The 16436-nt window shown below is 48.4% G+C and overlaps 1 protein-coding gene across 2 annotated transcripts; it reads left to right on the top strand.

Annotated features, from left to right (window-relative positions):
* Positions 1-3041: 3041 nt before the first annotated feature.
* On the top strand, positions 3042-15746 carry LOC149366476 (BTB/POZ domain-containing protein 6-B-like). Of its 2 annotated transcripts, none has more exons than XM_089560018.1 (4): positions 3042-3089; positions 12337-12425; positions 13958-14175; positions 14960-15746. In XM_089560018.1, the coding sequence occupies exons 2-4, from the start codon at positions 12414-12416 to the stop codon at positions 15651-15653; spliced, it is 924 nt and encodes a 307-aa protein (XP_089416144.1). In that variant the 5' UTR covers positions 3042-3089; positions 12337-12413; the 3' UTR covers positions 15654-15746. The 2 variants fall into 2 exon arrangements, with proteins under 2 accessions (XP_089416144.1, XP_089416079.1); XM_089559953.1 differs by lacking the exon at positions 3042-3089 and adding an exon at positions 9744-9882.
* The last annotated feature ends 690 nt before the right edge of the window (positions 15747-16436 follow it).

The following is a 16436-nucleotide window of genomic DNA, read 5'->3' as shown; positions in this document are numbered from 1 at the left end:
CGCCGTGGAGGCCATCTAAGGCATCATCGATCCTTGGGAGTGGATATACGTCTTTTTTTGTGATGCGGTTGAGGTGCCGATAATCAACGCAGAAGCGCCAGCTGCCATCCTTCTTTTTCACCAGGACTACTGGTGAAGCCCAAGGACTTGACGAGGGCTCGATGATGTCTTTTGCGAGCATCTTGTCCACCTCTTGATTTATGACGGTGCGTTCGGCGCTGGACACTCGGCACGGACGTCTTCGGAGAGGAGCGGAATCACCGGTGTTGATGTGATGCGTCACCACAGAGGTCCGAGCCAAAACACGGCTATCAAAGTCGAATATGTCGCGGAAAGATGATAAGAGGCACCTAAGATCGCGAGCTTGCATCGGCGGTAGGTCAGAAGCGATCATGTCGGCGTAGTCGTCCGTTGGGTTCGCTGTTGATGGGGCCGCAGGCAACCGGCATTGCTGAGTGGAAGGCAAGCAGCTGTCCACCACTGATATCACACATTCGGCAGCAGGGCACAGCGTGGCGAGTGAGATACCTTGCGGGAGCGGTTGGATGGATGAACAGAAGTTCAGGACCGGAAGGCACGCTCGGTTGGCCGACATTGTAAATACAATGTGTGGAAGCGCAATGCTGCGCGTCAGGGCGACGTCAAGTTCCGGAGTGACTACGTAGTGACCATCAGGTACAGGGGGAACAGATGAGAAAGAAATGTAAGTTGCGGCTTGAGGCGGTAGACGGACAAAGTCGACAGCACAAAGACGGTGTATAACTGGGGACGGCGACTCAGCAGAAAGAGGAAGGTCAAGCTGAACGACATTAGTGGCGCAGTCAATGAGGGCTGAATGCTCAGACAGGAAGTCGAGGCCAAGAATGACTTCATGAGGGCACTGGTCCAGAACAGAGAACAGAACGGACGTATGGCGGCCGGATATGGTCACACGGGCTGTGCATAGTCCAACAACATGAGCAGTTCCGCCGTCGGCAACGCGGAGAACAGCTTTGGGTGCAGGGGTCAGTACTTTTCGGAGGCGGCGTCGTAGGGCTGAACTCATGACGGATACGTACGCGCCTGTATCGATCAGGGCTCTCACAGGCACTCCATCGACATGAATGGCGAGCAAATTATGGTGTGCGCGAAGGGCTAATCGAGGATTTTGGGACCGGGGCTGTACTGCAGCATCACCTCCAGACACTGCAGCGTCTAGTTTTCCGCTTGCGAGCGTCCGTAGGGGCCAGGAGAGGAGCGACGGCGTTGGGGCGAACGAGACTGGCGACGCAGGGGGGACGGGGAGCGGCTGGAGCGGGGAATCTGGCCGTCAACTGTAGCACTGTGCTGGGCTGGAGGGGGCGTGTAGTGGCTGGGCTGTTCGTCGTCGCGGTGGGAGCTGAGAGGACGGTATGTGCTGCGACGGGACCAATAATTTCGACAGTGGCGGGAGATGTGGCCAATGCGGTGGCAATGGAAACAAATGGGCCTGTCGTCGGTTGTCCGCCAGTCGTTAGGGTTTCGGCGACGTGGAGTGAAGTACGAAGGTCGTCCAGGAGCAATCGCAGTGATTTCGGGTGGTGGTGAAGACCGTACAGGGCTGACGGGCTGGAAACCAAGGTTGGCAAGCTCTTGGCGGACGACAGCTTGTACCAGAGAGATGGTAGGTAAGCGGGTGTCGCCATCACGTAGATGCTGGGGGGCAGGGGACATAGCTTCGAGCTCGCGTCGGATAATGCGGGTCACATTTTCTGAGGGCGCTGGAGTTTCCCGGTGTCGCAGGTCTTCACATGAAGAAGTCGCAGCCGTGTTAGGGAGGCGTGTGTACGGCTGGCTAATACGCCTGCTTTTGGCTTCCTCGAAGCGTCGACATTCCTTAATTCCGTCGACTGTAGTGCAGTTCTTGTATACGAGCAAGTTGAAGGCATCGTCGGCGATTCCCTTCAACACGTGGCCGACTTTGTCAGACTCGGGCATGGTGGCGTCGACTTTGTGACAGAGGGCCAGCACATCTTGAATGTACGACACATAGGACTCCGTAGATATTTGGGCTCGGGAGGCGAGGTCCTTCTTAGCGGCAAGCGTTCGGCCGAGCGGCCGTCCAAACAATTCGCGGAGTTTCTCTTTGCACACGTCCCAGCTGGTCAGATGGTCTTCGTGCGTCTCATACCAGACCCGGGCGGTGTCTTTTAGATAGAATAATACATTTGCGAGCATAAGGGTCGGATCCCAGCGGTTGTAGGTACTCACTCGCTCGTACATGTTGATCCAGTCGTCGATGTCAGTGTTGTCGGTACCAGAAAATGTCCCAGGATCACGAGGGGGAGAAAGAACGAGTGATGTCATGGCCGGGGCTGACGTTTGCTGGGCGGCGTCTTGGGTCATGATGAGTGAAGGCAATTGGCGGCCGCTGCGGAGCTCCGTCGTCGGTAGACGTAGGGGAAATCCGCACCTCCACCAAATGTGTTGCGGAAAAGAATATATTTACAGATATTTACAAATAGACAAGAACAGCTGCGAGCGGCACCACCGAGAACACAGTCCGAACTTCGTTGTCGTCTTCTACTCTGCGCACTCGTGCCATCGCTCTTTGTCGTCGTCGTCTACCCGCATCACTATTATGAGCGAAATATGGCTGGCGCTCTTACAGACGTATCTTGAAATAATTATAGCACATTTCCTTGCTAAAGCCGTGTAGAGTTTCACATTTGTTTGTCGGATGAATAGAAAGTTCGCATGTGCAGCTGTAAAAACGTTGCGGCTACGGAACGAAAGAAACATGAAAAACTCTAAAACGTCTTTTTGTGGTGCTTGCCTTTGCAAGTAATCGTATCTGTTGTGGTGAATACGTACGCTTCGCCTACTTGTGCAAAACAAATTCTTGCGAATATAACGGTGTGGTTAATGCCGAAACCGAAAGTTAACCGTCATTGTAGAGCAAGAAAATTGATCGGTGTAGACATCAGTAGAATGCACGAAGTCGCCGGTAGCCAAAACTTGAAAAAGCCAAATCCGATAGAAGCGCGCGTTGTTGTTGACATAGGCCGTGTTTCGTTCAAAGGGAATTCTCGTGCACGAGGTCCTGAAGGTCCAGACGCTGTCAGCAACTGGTAAGAGTTTAGTGCCTTTTACCGGAGTTAAAATAGAGGCTCCGCTATCTTTCGAAAGCGCTGCTCCTAGCAACTCACACAAAATAAGGAAAACTACCTTCCATGAGGGCGCTCCAAAATAAGTCTAGGCGCTAGGTTTGTTGTTGTAAGTCAAACTACGAAATGTCAGCTTTTATTTTCTCGTTTTTTTTTTATTTTTTTTTACGAACGGTATACTGCGCTAAACAAGGTCGGAAACGCGAGAATGCAGACGAATGCAAACGCTGCGGATATTTCGTTTGTCTGCCAACTTTCTTGCGATTTTACCGTGTTTTGTGGTCTTGATCTTTTAGAAATAGAAATGGATTATCAACTAGTTCAAAACTTCTTTATCCTCCTTGCATTAGGCCTGCCTTTGTACTGTGTAGCAATCGTTCACACGGGCTTGTTTAGCCCCGCCGCGGTGGCTCAGTGGTTACGGCGCTGGGCTGCTGACTCGAAAGACGCGGGTTCGATCCCGGCCGCGGTGGCTGAATTTCGATGAAGGTGAAATTCTAGAGGTCCGTGTGCTGTGCGATGTCAATGCACGTTGAAGAACCCCAGGTGGTCGAAATTTCCGGAGCCCTTCACTACGGCGCCCCTCATAGCCTGAGTCGTTTGGGACGTTAAACCCTAATAAACCAAACCAAACACGGGCTTGTTTAACATATGAACTGTACTTGTTGACTGACCAATTATGCAAAGGCTTTCAAAATGGTACGCTTTCAACTTGTAGAGCTGTCGCTGTGGGTGGACGATGTTACTGTCAGAAATCAACATGACTACTGTGAAGTTATTTGACCCTAAAGAGGGAATAAAAGTTCTGTACTTACTGCGTTTCCGCACCGAAGTTGTTGGATTCAACGTCATAAGAAGCCCACGTGTGAAACACCGCTGTTTGCAACTCGTAACCAGAGTCCTTGGGCGTCTTCATTGTTACCTTACATGCTGCTTCACAGCTGGGAAAAGTGGTGAGTGGAAGTTCGCTCTAAAAGCTTGCCCCAAAATGCGGTAACAAACGTACGTGGCCCCGAGAAAGTGCACGACGCCAGTGCCGGTGTATCCTCGCGAGTCATTCCCCCCCCCCCCCCCAAGAGAGAAAGCGGGCTGTTTTGTTTATTTTATTTTTTTCAGGAATCAAGCAATGAACTCAATTTCACACCTTATGCAATGCAGGAATTGGCATGCCTCAGTAATATGCTTTTGTGCCAGCAAGGACATTGAAATCCACTGCAGTGCTTGCAGGGTGTTGAACGCCGAATGCAGACAAATACATGCATTGTAGAAACCTGCATAGCATTGTTCACAGAGAATGACAAAAGTAATTGGCCGCTCCATAAAACATCGACACATACAATCTTTGCCCAAAATACACAGCCCACCATGTTTGCTTCGGAGCTTTGTTGTGTTTCTCCTTTTGCATTGTGAGGGGAACTCATCTTCACACCTCCAAAGCTGAGGAGTGCCAAATGTGCGAGAGAGGCCCGCTACTCTGCTCAGAAGCAAATCCTGTGGGCTGTATATTTTTGGCAAACACTGTATATCTTATGCGCATTTTTTAGGATTATTCACCGTGGACCACATAGAGAGTGGACCACAGGTTTCATAAGTGGCATCTGTAAATGTGGTCAGTGCATGTGAAGTGTTTCCGGAATGTCAGCACATGAATTGTGAGTGCCAACTTAATGTACTACACATTTGTGGACACAGTACTTGATGAGCGCAGTGATTTTAAATTTTAATTCGTTATTTTATTTTGAGGTGGAAGTTGACAAGATTTCTATGCTGGGCAACATCGCTTTGACAAGCTTTGATGAGGGGCTCTTTAGTATATACAGGGTGATTTTTTAAAATCTTTACAGCTTTATAAAATTATGTTTATTGTCGTATGGATGCAGCTACCTTCACTGAGTATGTTTTGGGCTCGGTGGACACAAGAAAACGAGATAATGGTTGGGGTAATGTGACTAATTAACCAAAATTTGTTAATTATTCACTTTATACTGCATGTTGCAGTTGCAGTTTTGAAGACGTGTGTTGATTCGAGACTAATGCAACTTACAAGACTTTCTAAAGTGCAATTCTGTGATATTATGGAGTTCACTGGGGTTCTTTAACGTGCACTGACATCGCACAGTACACGGGCCTCTAGAATTTCTTTGGAGGAGAAATTCTAGAGGCCCGTGTACTGTGCGATGTCAGTGCACGTTAAAGAACCCCAGGTGGTCGAAATTTCCGGAGCACTCCACTACGGTGTCTCTCATAGCCTTAGTCGCTTTGGGACGTTAAACTCCATAAACCAAACCAAACCAAACCAGTTTCAAATGTTGCCCTCCATTGAAGCATGTGTATTTGTGAACTCCATGTAACATATAGGTGTAATGGCAATTCACCTTAATAAATGAGCTTGCTAGGCTAACTCTCTGTTAGCAGTAGTTAGATACAGCTCAAGAACAAAGCAGTGAACTGCCTGTCATGACAGTTTGTCATGACATCGCAGTTAATCTGCTAGCACATCGCAGGTGAATGGCAGGCGCCTTCGTGAAATAGGACTAACTGCTTTGTCATGAGTCATGACAACCAATCGACACCACTGGCTGAAGGGCCTCCTTTGATGGATGTTTGCCGCTTTGTTAGTTAGTTTTATCTGGCTGTTCCTTGAAACCTCTCTCTGGATGTTCCTTGAAACCTGGTTGAAACGCACTAAAGTGTCATGATGATAAAGTACGAACCACCATTAGAGGAGCGTCTACGATTGCAACAGGCGAACGCAGTTGACAGTGTGCTGTGCTTCGGTGCAAGCAGCGCCCCACTGTGCCAAACGCAGTAGTCGCCTCACCTTTTTGATTTTGCAGTGTCGTGCCAAGTGGCACTATAATTAATTTTCAAGTAAAGCCCCTTTTATTCAAAGGCAGTAACAAATAACAGGACAGGACTTAGTGATTGAAATGACTATAGGCTTCCATTTGACTTTATTATGCTGACCGGCCTCCACTGTTTATGGTGGTCCTGCATGGTCAGTTTCCGTTGTGATCCGGACACAAGATCTGTGCGGCCGTACTTCCAAGAGGGTATCTCCCGATTTGTTGAAGAATAGAAAACTCTAATGTATCTGCTGCAGGGGCTGTCTGGAGTTGATGTAGCATCACAAACAAGGTTGATGAGTTTGGAGTGCTAGTTGATAATGGTAAGCTGTCCATTATTCTTGGTACCTTACCATACTTAGCTAATGATGTTGTCAGTGGTGAGGTATTCTGAGACCACTTTAAAAGTTGCAGTAAGAATAGATACTTGCCTGGAGGTATATTCACTCTTGAGAATACTAGGATTTCTTCTTAAAAGATAAATGCTGACGCCAGCCAGTGTGAAGTTGTATGACGTAGACCGATGCTGAATAATAACTCTTGGCCCTGTGCCATTGCGCTGCTTCACTAGGTATGTCAGACCAACTCGCCCACCAGTTCATGTTGTACAACTGATTCATCTGTTGATGTGCTGATGCAGTTGGCAGTGACAGTTGATGCAATGCGAAACAGACGTCATGGTGATTGGAGGGGACTTCAGTCTGCCTCGTATTGATTGGACTTCGTTTTTTTCTACCATGGGCCAGTAAAGCCAAGAATTGATCAGCTTGGCTGAACTTTTTGCGTTGTGTCAAACCTCCTTGGAGCTGACACGTGGAAATTGGATTTCAGATTTGTTTTTCACTGATCAACCTGAATTCGTCCGCTTCACTTGTGCTCCCTGGAATAAGCGATCACAATGCAGTACTTTCTGAAATGAAGGTTGAACACTTGAGAAGCATCAGAACCATAAGCAGATAAGTATATAACTGCAAGAGAGCACCTGTGAGCTTGATAAATGAGGAGGTGAATGAGTGAGTACCTAATGGTTTTTGAAACATATGCCCAGAGCAACTTTATATTCGAGGAAAAGATGTTTGAACTGAAGCAACACCTTGCTCTGTCATGGATATTGACAAAAAGGAGAAGTAAAAGCAAACCTTAGTTTACTCGGGAGCTTGTAGTCTTCCGTGCAAAAGGCACTGAGTTTAAGGTGCATTTAAATGAAAACAGACGGAGAAAGGAAAATTAGTTGGAGCTTTAAGAAATCAGACAAAATGAAAGTATCTGTGACAGCAGTGAAACAGTCATGCAGTGTTTCAGTGAAGTAGAGGTTAAAAGATGATCTAAAGGAATTCTGGAAGCATGTAAAACAGAAGTAGCTACACCAAAAACAGTAGCTATACCACCCCTTGTGTCTTGCATTAGTTTTGTTGATGATGTTGCCGAAAAAACTCGGCTCTTTAATGATTGTTAGTTCTGTTTTAAACTCTGCAGTGTTACAGGATGTATGAATAGCTTAGATTTCCAGGCCGAGTTTAGCGTTATGGAAGCACCAGTAGTATACTGTCTTTGTTGCAGAATCGGAATGTTGCCAAGGCTTGGGGTTCTGATGACTTGCCAAACAATTTGTATAAGCTGTAGGATTGCGATACGGGGATAAATGCGTTTTTCCCGCTTATTGGCGGCTGGCCATTCAAATTGCCGACCCCACCCCGTGATCGCGCGTGCTACGGAGCGGAGCACGGCGGGCCGTGCTCTATGGGAACAAAGGAGCGACACTGGCTGGCACCAAAAGGCATTTATTGCCGCTGGTACTGCTGGGGAGCCGTAACCCAACTCACCAGCAGGGTTACGAGCGAATGTTCGCCCACTCTAGGGCAGGGGAGAAACTCCTGAGGCCGGACGGGACGAGTCTGGGGGAAGCATTCCCGCTTGCTTGCGTCACATGGGCCGCCTCCGGATTCCTCTTCTCCTAGTTACCGTCTCTGCTTCCACCGCTCTCCGTCTCCTGGCCTCCGTTCCCGTTCTCCGATGCTCCGCCGCCAACCCGCCTTCCACGCGGAAAACTAACGGCCGCAGTTCCGGAGGCAAGAACTGCACCGCCAGCGACTCAAGACCTGCCTGTTTCCGTGCCCGCCATTACCGTGTTCGTTGAGGGAGTCGCCATCGAAGCACTTGTTGATACTAGCCGTTTCCGTTCTCAGGCACACCCTCTGTCACAGACTCAAAAAAGTGACGACGCCCCTTCCTGCCGTTTCTGTTCGCACCGCCAGCGCTCAGGACATTCGACCATTAGCCGCCTGCACCACCCGCCCGCTTATCGAGGACGTTCCATACACGTTCCAGACGTTCATCGTCCTCGCCCGCTCATCTCACGACGTCATCCCTGGTTGAGACTTTTTCCTGTCGCCATGTGCTTGAGCCGCAGCGTGGTCACTGGGGCGTGCAACCAACAGCGGGCGCTCCGCCATCTCGCTATTTACTTTGGCACGCGTGCTTCTTCAAGCCCGAGCGCTTTCCATCGTTTGTAGCCGCTCTTGACGGACAAGAGGAGGTCAGAGGAAGGGGGAGGTAGTGGTGGTGGGGGGGGGGATTGACGCGCTTACAAAAACGAATCCCTCGCAGCATCTTATGTGGTCCTCAAGAGCCGACCTAACTGATAGCGTTAGACCGATATGTCTTGCCTCTCCACACATCACGCCGTCATTGACTGCGCCTGTGCTCAGCTTGAGTTATCGCCCTTCAGTGACGGACCCTTGGACATACCCGGTGCTGCTGCCGCTACTGTGGTCGTCTCAGAGGACACAGGCGTTCCGCCTTTCTCTACAGTGCTGGTGCCTCTTTCTTGTGCTGCTCTCTCCGACGCAACTGCAATTTATGCGCCCTCTTTGCGATGCGATGTCGACCCGCGGCACCAAACAGAGCGTGACGTAGTCTATTCGCCGATTCGGTAAGGTATGCATCTTTCGCCAGAGATGGCGCCAGAGTAACGCACGCTGCAAGCGCGCCGGCCGTTCGCCCAAGTCGAGTCTCATCGGCAGCAAAATGCTGTGCGCGCTGACCAAGTTGAAACCCAGAGCCGCCCTCGTTCGGCACTGCATGTTTCGTACGCGTTCGCTTACAGTTCGAGTACCTCAGTAGCTGCCCTCAAAAATCGCATTACCGAGAAACATACTTGTCTGCTAATTTTATCTCTTGTCAAAGCCGTGTAAACGACTTACTTCGCTTGGGAGTCGCAGCAGAGTCGCTGCACAAGCAGGGGATAGACCGAGATGTGACAGTGCCTTAGAAAGACTCACGTAACCTCAAAAGTGCGTCAGACCCGCTGCGGTGGCTCGGTGGTTATGGTGCTCGGCTGCTGACCCGAAAGATGTGGTTTCGATCCCGACCGCGGCGGTCGAATTTCGATGGAGGCGGATTTCTAGAGGCCCGTGTACTGTGCGATGTCAGTGCACATTAAAGAACCCCTGGCGATCGAAATTTCCGGAGCCCTCCGCTACGGCATCCCTCATAGCCTCAGTCGCTTTGGGACGTTAAACCCCCATAAACCATCAAAAGGGCATCAAAGTGAAGCGGGTGGGGTGTTGGGAGCCCCGAGGCGTCGATGGGTCAGCCTGGGAGGGATCTGGCAAAGCCAGTTTGAGGCCGGAAATTGATGTAGCCTGAAGCGGAAGGGGCCAAGCCGCATGCCAGATCCTATCAGGTGAGACAATGCAGTTTAATATTTTGTGTTGATATTTTATGTGTAGGTCCATCTGCGTTAGCAGCCAAGCACAACAGCAAGATTTGAATGACTCGGGAACACTTCGTTTTGAAAGCACGACATCCTGCTTCTGAAATGCCACCTACTAAGCCGAACGCAAGGGATAGTGGCCGTATCATTGCATTGCCCTCATTCGTATCTGCGAACTTTCACTTTGCATCCTCAGGTAAGACGAAGTGGGGTTGGAATGGGGGCTTGTTTTTTTTGCCAGGCTGTCACGACAGGTGTCTTTTGGCCAGCTGCCATTTCTTCCGGAAGCAGCCCGTTCTCCTGCTTTCAGGTTTCAAGCGATAAATTTCACTGGAAGAGAAAAACAAAAAGCGTGTGATAAATTGATGAAGCTCGAGGCATTAAAGACAAGCTGTCACAGGGGTCTGCCATGAGGTTGATTCATAAAGTAGATGAAATCGTGGGTACAGTTGAACCTGCATGTAGGGTTGGGGGTTCATGCTGATGAACCTTTTTTGGCCGCTTACTTTAGGTACTGTGCATTGATGTTACCAGTTTGTGCCTTTTGAAGTGTGAGAGTGCAAACTGAACAAGGCTGGTGGGTTTTAAATGACCCTTGAAACACTTGGCATCAGGAGCAAGAAAAGCGAAATACTGATAGATGTGTGATTGGCCATTATCATCTTGCAAAATTTTTCAGCCTAGCTTATGTAGCTCCAGAGATGTCGGCGACTAAGGACGATAGTGATTAACAATAACCCTCCTTTTTTTTCCCCTCTGAACTCATATACCCGAGCAAGCCAGAAAAAAAAAATTAACGGGTGGGGATCACGTTCTGCCCACGAAAGCGTTGCCTGGCTTGGTAGTTTACTTTTTCTGGCGACTCGCTTCCCTGTCGCGGTACAAGCCTGGAAAGGAGTGACAGGCTGCTGTCTACAGCAGCTACTGCTCCACGCCTCGTTTGCCTGCTTCGTCTATGAACATCATCGCAGTATTGAAGCGACAGCTTCACTGCGTCATGTAAAGCCAAAATCACCGGGCCGAGCTGAAGCCACTACTGCGCATGCGACCCACAACAGGTCTTCTGCCGCCGGCTTCTCCGCTGCACGGCTGCCGACTGTGCAGCCTTGCTGCACGCATTACGCATGCGCAGTAGCTGCAGGTGCACATCGTTGCTTGGCCACTTTATAAACAAAGGGTGCGAAGTGTATGTGTATGAAGCTATTGTGTACACTCTAGGTTTAACCGGAGCTAAACCACCAGCAAATTTTTTGGCTATCCAATGACCACCTCTCTCACGATGTCGCATTGCAGGATTTGTGCAAAAGATTGTCAGCGGACGTCAGCACAAGGCACGGGGATTAGAACTTACAAAATTTAATTGTAAATTCTTGCTGTGCTTTTGAGGACCTGTGTATTAGTACTCAGTGGTCTTTACTCTACGTAATGCACTCATTTTATAGCTAGTTCAAAACTGTTTCACGGGCCCTTTAAAGGGACATGAATGGAAACGTGTAGTCAGGCTGCACTGGTAGGTTATTTCTTGTCAGTGTTTTCTTGTAGAGGCCAAGCCCAAGCACAGGATTCAGCATTAGCTCTTTGTTGGGTCTGAGCCAAATGGCTACACACTTGTGAGCTTATGAGCAGGACTGCCCGGGAGGCTGGCAGGTTTTTCGACTCGTGCCCAGTGCAGGCATGATGGGAAAGTGCAAGATGGAGACTGCTTTCTCCCATGCTTGTTAACCATGCATCATGCTCCTGCCACTCCTTGCTTGGCAGGCAAAGTAATGAAGCACGCTTGATGCCCCTGCTGGTGTTTTGCTCATCGGGCATTCCAGAACCTGCAACGTCAGTGGTTGTGTGCGGCAGCATTTATTGTGTTACACAAATGCGTTGAGCTAAGCTAACCGGAGCCGCACTGAGTCGCATCATGTACAGTTCTGCACACTATGAAGTGGTTGTCATGAGTGTAACCTGAGCTGTTGATGCTTTTTAGATTCATGAAGTGAATGGCTCTTTTATTAGGTCACCAGCCTTAGCTGTTGACGCAAAAGACCTTCAATTTCTGAGTGCTGTACTACTTTGGCATATCATTGCCACCCCAGTGAGAAAGTTTACGTGGCGTGTGCATTCATATTTGTTAGCACTGATTGACTGGATTTCACTGAAACCTCATTCGTGACTTTGTGCTTGCGGTGTCCTTGTCTTCCATGCTCATTGGTTGTGCGTTTCTCATTATGATGGCAGTTTGCCCCACTTACTGCTTTTCTTATTGGACAGTATTGTTGCTGAGAGTGACTTAGTTCCAAGGATCCCCCTCCTTATTTTTTACCATGTGAAGTGGAGTAGGAAAATGGTTCGGTTTGGTTTATGGGGTTTAACGTCCCAAAGCGACTCAGGCTATGAGAGCCACCGTAGTGGAGGGCTCTGGAAATTTAAACCATCGGGGGTTCTTTAACGTGCACTGACATCGCACAGTACACGGGCCTCTAGAATTTCGCCTCCATAGAAATTCGACCGCCACGGCCGGAGAAGAGTTTGTGTTTAGGTGAATATAGTGCACACTGCTTACTCAGATGCTCATTGGTCTAGGAATAGCACAACCTACTTGTGGAGTTAAAGTATAAATTCTAGTTTTCCAATGTTCTTCCTCTCTCATTTTCTCACCCAGGATCTCTTGATCCCAAAGTGCCTTTCAGGTTTAATGCGCCGCCTTCCGAGAGTACCAGTCCACCAAAGCCACCTCCTATGCCTCAGTTGGTAAGAAAATATGCTGTAAATTCTTGGTCTACTGTGCTTTACTTATGTTGGTTACAGTAGACAATGCATTTAGTCACCTGCAGGGTTCGGGAGCTGTGTCCTGAATCAGGAATAGTCTTCACGAGGATTAGAGTATAATTGGGTTGTACAATGGTTGTCATCGCAGCGGGAATAGAATGGACGTAGTATAGGGCAAATTTTTCTGACAGATGAAAACATCGGTCTACTTTTGCTACTTTTCTTCATTGGTCTTTCAGTGGTTCATAGCCACTAAGAAGCTTTAATTCCCTGCGCACAAACCGTGTGTGTACTGGTACAAAATTCATTTCTTCGCTGAGCAGGCCTCAGTATGCGGTCTCTGTAGAAATTTTGATAGTGAAGAAACGGATAGCAAAGAAAGGATCTTGTTGCTCACAAAAAAGGCTCGTGGTTTTCTTTTTTATTTTCAGAGTTGTACCCTCACTGTTGCATGCTGTAGTTTTCATTAATGGTTTCCTGCATGTAACACAAGACATGTTAAGGGATTTACGCCCTAGAATTATCTAAGGAGGTGCGAAGTAGCACAAATGCATCAATGTTGTTGGCATCAGGATGGCAGCTTTACCATGTATACTCTTTGATGTAGTCAAGATTTTTAATGAGGCATCTGGACTAATTAGTTGATTAATAAATAAAAATGCTATCATATTTGTGAGTGAAATGCATGTGACACTTCAATGGTTATTCACGCATTTCGGATATTGGTTTATTTTTGTGTGCAAGAATGCTTGCACGAGTTAGTTGACACATCTAGAAGAGTGCGGTGAGGGGCTAGTTGGTACGACATTATGAGAACAAATAATAACTGCGCAAAAAGGACAGGACAAGAGAAAGACAACCACATGGGACAAACGCATGCGTTTGTCCCGTGTGGTTCTTTTTCTTTTGTCCTGTCCTTTTTGCGCAGTTATTATTTGTTCTCATAGTTGACACACCCTGTATATGACACTGCTTCACCTGTCATGCTTGAGTATCTACTTTAACATTATGTAGTAACTCCTTTTCATGTAAACGACAAGGCGAGTGCAAGGGTAGCAAAGTAGGAGCTGAATCTGTGTTCTAGTGAGGGAATTAATGTGTCAAGTGGGAGGTGAATAGGGGATATTCAAAATTCCGCAAGTGCGCTTTCCCGCATAACAATGTTGCCCCAAACAAGATGGCTGACAATGCGTTTCCAGTTGAAACAAAGCAAGAAAGACTGATGTTTTGTTTGATTTTTCCAAAATACGTTTTTTACATTCTATCCACACCTTTAGCGCCTGTCCTGAAGCCCACGTAGTTCCTTTATAGCGAAGTCGGCCATCTTGTTTGGGGCAACATTGTTATGCGGGAAAGCGCACTTGCGGAATTTTGAATATCCCCTATTGCTTTACCCTCAACTATCACAGCCTGGTTAGTTGCTGCAGCCTCACTTTTCTCGCTGCTCTCCTCTGTTGCAAAGGTTGCTAACAGGGCAAATACACGTTTTTTGTTGCGCACAACTGAATCTGCAGATCAACCTGGAGAAGTACCTGGACAGTGCTGTGTTTTCGAATGTGGAGTTTGTGGTTCAGTCGGAGAAGTACTCGGTGTCAAGGAGCTTCAGAGCTCACAAGCAGTTTCTGGCCATGAGGAACGAAGTTTTTGGCACAATGTTCTTTGGCAGCCTGCCTGAAAAGGACAAGGTCCATATCACAGACCTGCATCCGTGTGGCTTTTTTGGACTACTCAAGTGAGTATCTGTCCATGTGTGTCTATAAATAATTTCAATAATGGCTTTGGAAGTAAGTAGAATGTGGGCTGAAGTAAAATTTCTCGATGCCTTTACTGCCATTCAGGGGGGGTGTGGTGCTAATTTTTCTATCATGGGTCGTAACTTTGGGCCAGGGTCGCAAAGATTGCATGAGCTTCTGCTGTGGACGTAAAATCGACCCCAAATTCCTACCTGAACAAAACTACAATGTGTAGCAGCAGTAGTGCATTGTCTCTTATCCCAAAGAGCTGAAATACTGCTTTCCAGAGTGATATTGCGGTGTAATAACATAGTTTCTGCCCCAAAACGGTATGTCTCAATCCTGGATGGTAATGCCGGGTATTAAGACAGCCTAATTTGAAGTGCATTGCAGCTGCAGCTTAGAACTACATGCCTGTTCTCTGCAATGGCCTGATGGTTTTTCCCAGCCTGACATATTGAATAACTAGTGAATGTCTAAGCAGTGTTTGCACTAAGCTGCATTGAGCTGGTGCTGGCAGCATTAACATAGAGAATACCAACGTATTGTCTGATGCTGCGGTCTTTCTGTCACCATTGAAAGAGGGGCTATACATACATAGATGCCATCAGGATTGGCTTCCGATACTTTTGTGGCTTTCACCTTACGTATCGTCCAGTTCATATTGCGCTTACTGCCTTTTGAAGCACAGGAGGACACAGATGTGAAATCAGTTGTCAAGATGTATTTTTCTGCTAATACAAGATGGTGTTTTTTGTTTATTCCTCGCCTGTTCTTCCGCAGATACATCTACTGTGGAGCCTGCTTGCCCGACTCTTTCGAAGAGGCCATTTACATCCGCGAAGCCGCAGACAAGTACCTCGTGCTGGAGCTGGTAACGGTGTGCTCCAAGTACATCGCGGAACACTTGACTCCCAACCGGGTGTGCCCGCTCATCGACTGCCTGGCGACCACGGACACAGAGAGGATTGACGACGCCGCACTGCGCATGCTCAGGAACGACGCCCTAGCGGTGCTCAACGCGGAGTCGTTCGTCGACTCACACGACACCACCGTGGAGGCTGTCCTGAACGTCGTTTGCGGAGTGCCTGAGAGCTGCGTCTTCCTGGCCATCCGGAGGTGGGCGAAGGAGAAGTGCCGCAAGTCTCTGTCCAGCGGCGAAACGCCCGTGGAGGTGGATGCTGTTCTGCGGCCGTTCCTGCCCAAGCTGCGGTTCCTCGCGCTGACGCCGCTGGAGTACGTGAAAGGACCCGGTTCCTGGAACCTGCTCAAGAGTAACGAAGACTTTGCCATACTCAGGAACATCATTGTGCGCGGTTCGGTGCCCCTGCCGTCGTGGGTGTGCACTGATGATACTGCTCGCAGCCAGTTCCGGGAGCTTTTTGCGTCGAAGCCGCTTCCGACGACCGGTTCACTGTCGAAGGAGGCCGAAACAACAGGCCGGGCTTTAGAAGAAAGTGGGGACAAAAAGCAATGATTACCCTGGTTATTACTGCACAGGATGAGAAAGCATTTTGTGAAACAAGGCTCAATCCAGTGTGCATTAAACATGTGGTAAAGTTTTCTAACTGTGGAGTTCAAAACAATGGTTCAAGGTGGACCTGATGGTGATGTTGATGCTTACCTCCAAGTTAGATTGATGCTAGGTTATTTGCACTTTACATCGGCGAAAAAAAAGGCAACAAAAGACACACTTGCTCAGACAGGGTTCAATCCTGACAGAAGTGAAGTGAGCGTTAAGAATACTGTTTGTATAGCACGTACAATGTTCAATGTAGTATGTGTTCCTTCACTGTGTTTGTCCTCCGTCTGGTAGTGCCAGACACGGAATTACAAGTTAAATATGGGAAATTTGAACGGATTTAAAAAGGCTGCAAACCAGGTGTGTAGTTAAGGTGGCTACGCACAGTTTTGCTAAGTATTACAGCCATGCATGCCATGAAACACAAGAAAACAGGAAAATGGCGGCTACGAAGGAGGGTGCACGTCGATGTCTCAGTATGAAGAGCGTACCAGCTGGCCGCTTCAACGTACGTTTTTCGCACAAAATGGCGTTACAAGAGCAACACATAAAAATGCCGATTTTTATGACTGACCAGTCAGGACGCTGTATGTATCGCGACCTCCTGACTGGTTCCAGGCAGTGGGCGGCAGAAAGGTCGGTGGGCGGATAAGATTGTTTTCGGGTATATGGTGGCCGCAACTGGCAAAGGACAGGGTTAATTGGAGAGACATGGGAGAGAGAGGCCTTTGCCCTGCA

The sequence above is a fragment of the Amblyomma mixtum genome, chromosome 1 (assembly GCF_055824585.1).
Source record: "Amblyomma mixtum isolate Tamu chromosome 1, ASM5582458v1, whole genome shotgun sequence".
Lineage (NCBI taxonomy): Eukaryota > Metazoa > Arthropoda > Arachnida > Ixodida > Ixodidae > Amblyomma > Amblyomma mixtum.
Note: the sequence above shows the minus strand (reverse complement) of the source record. Positions and strands in the feature narration are given on the sequence as shown.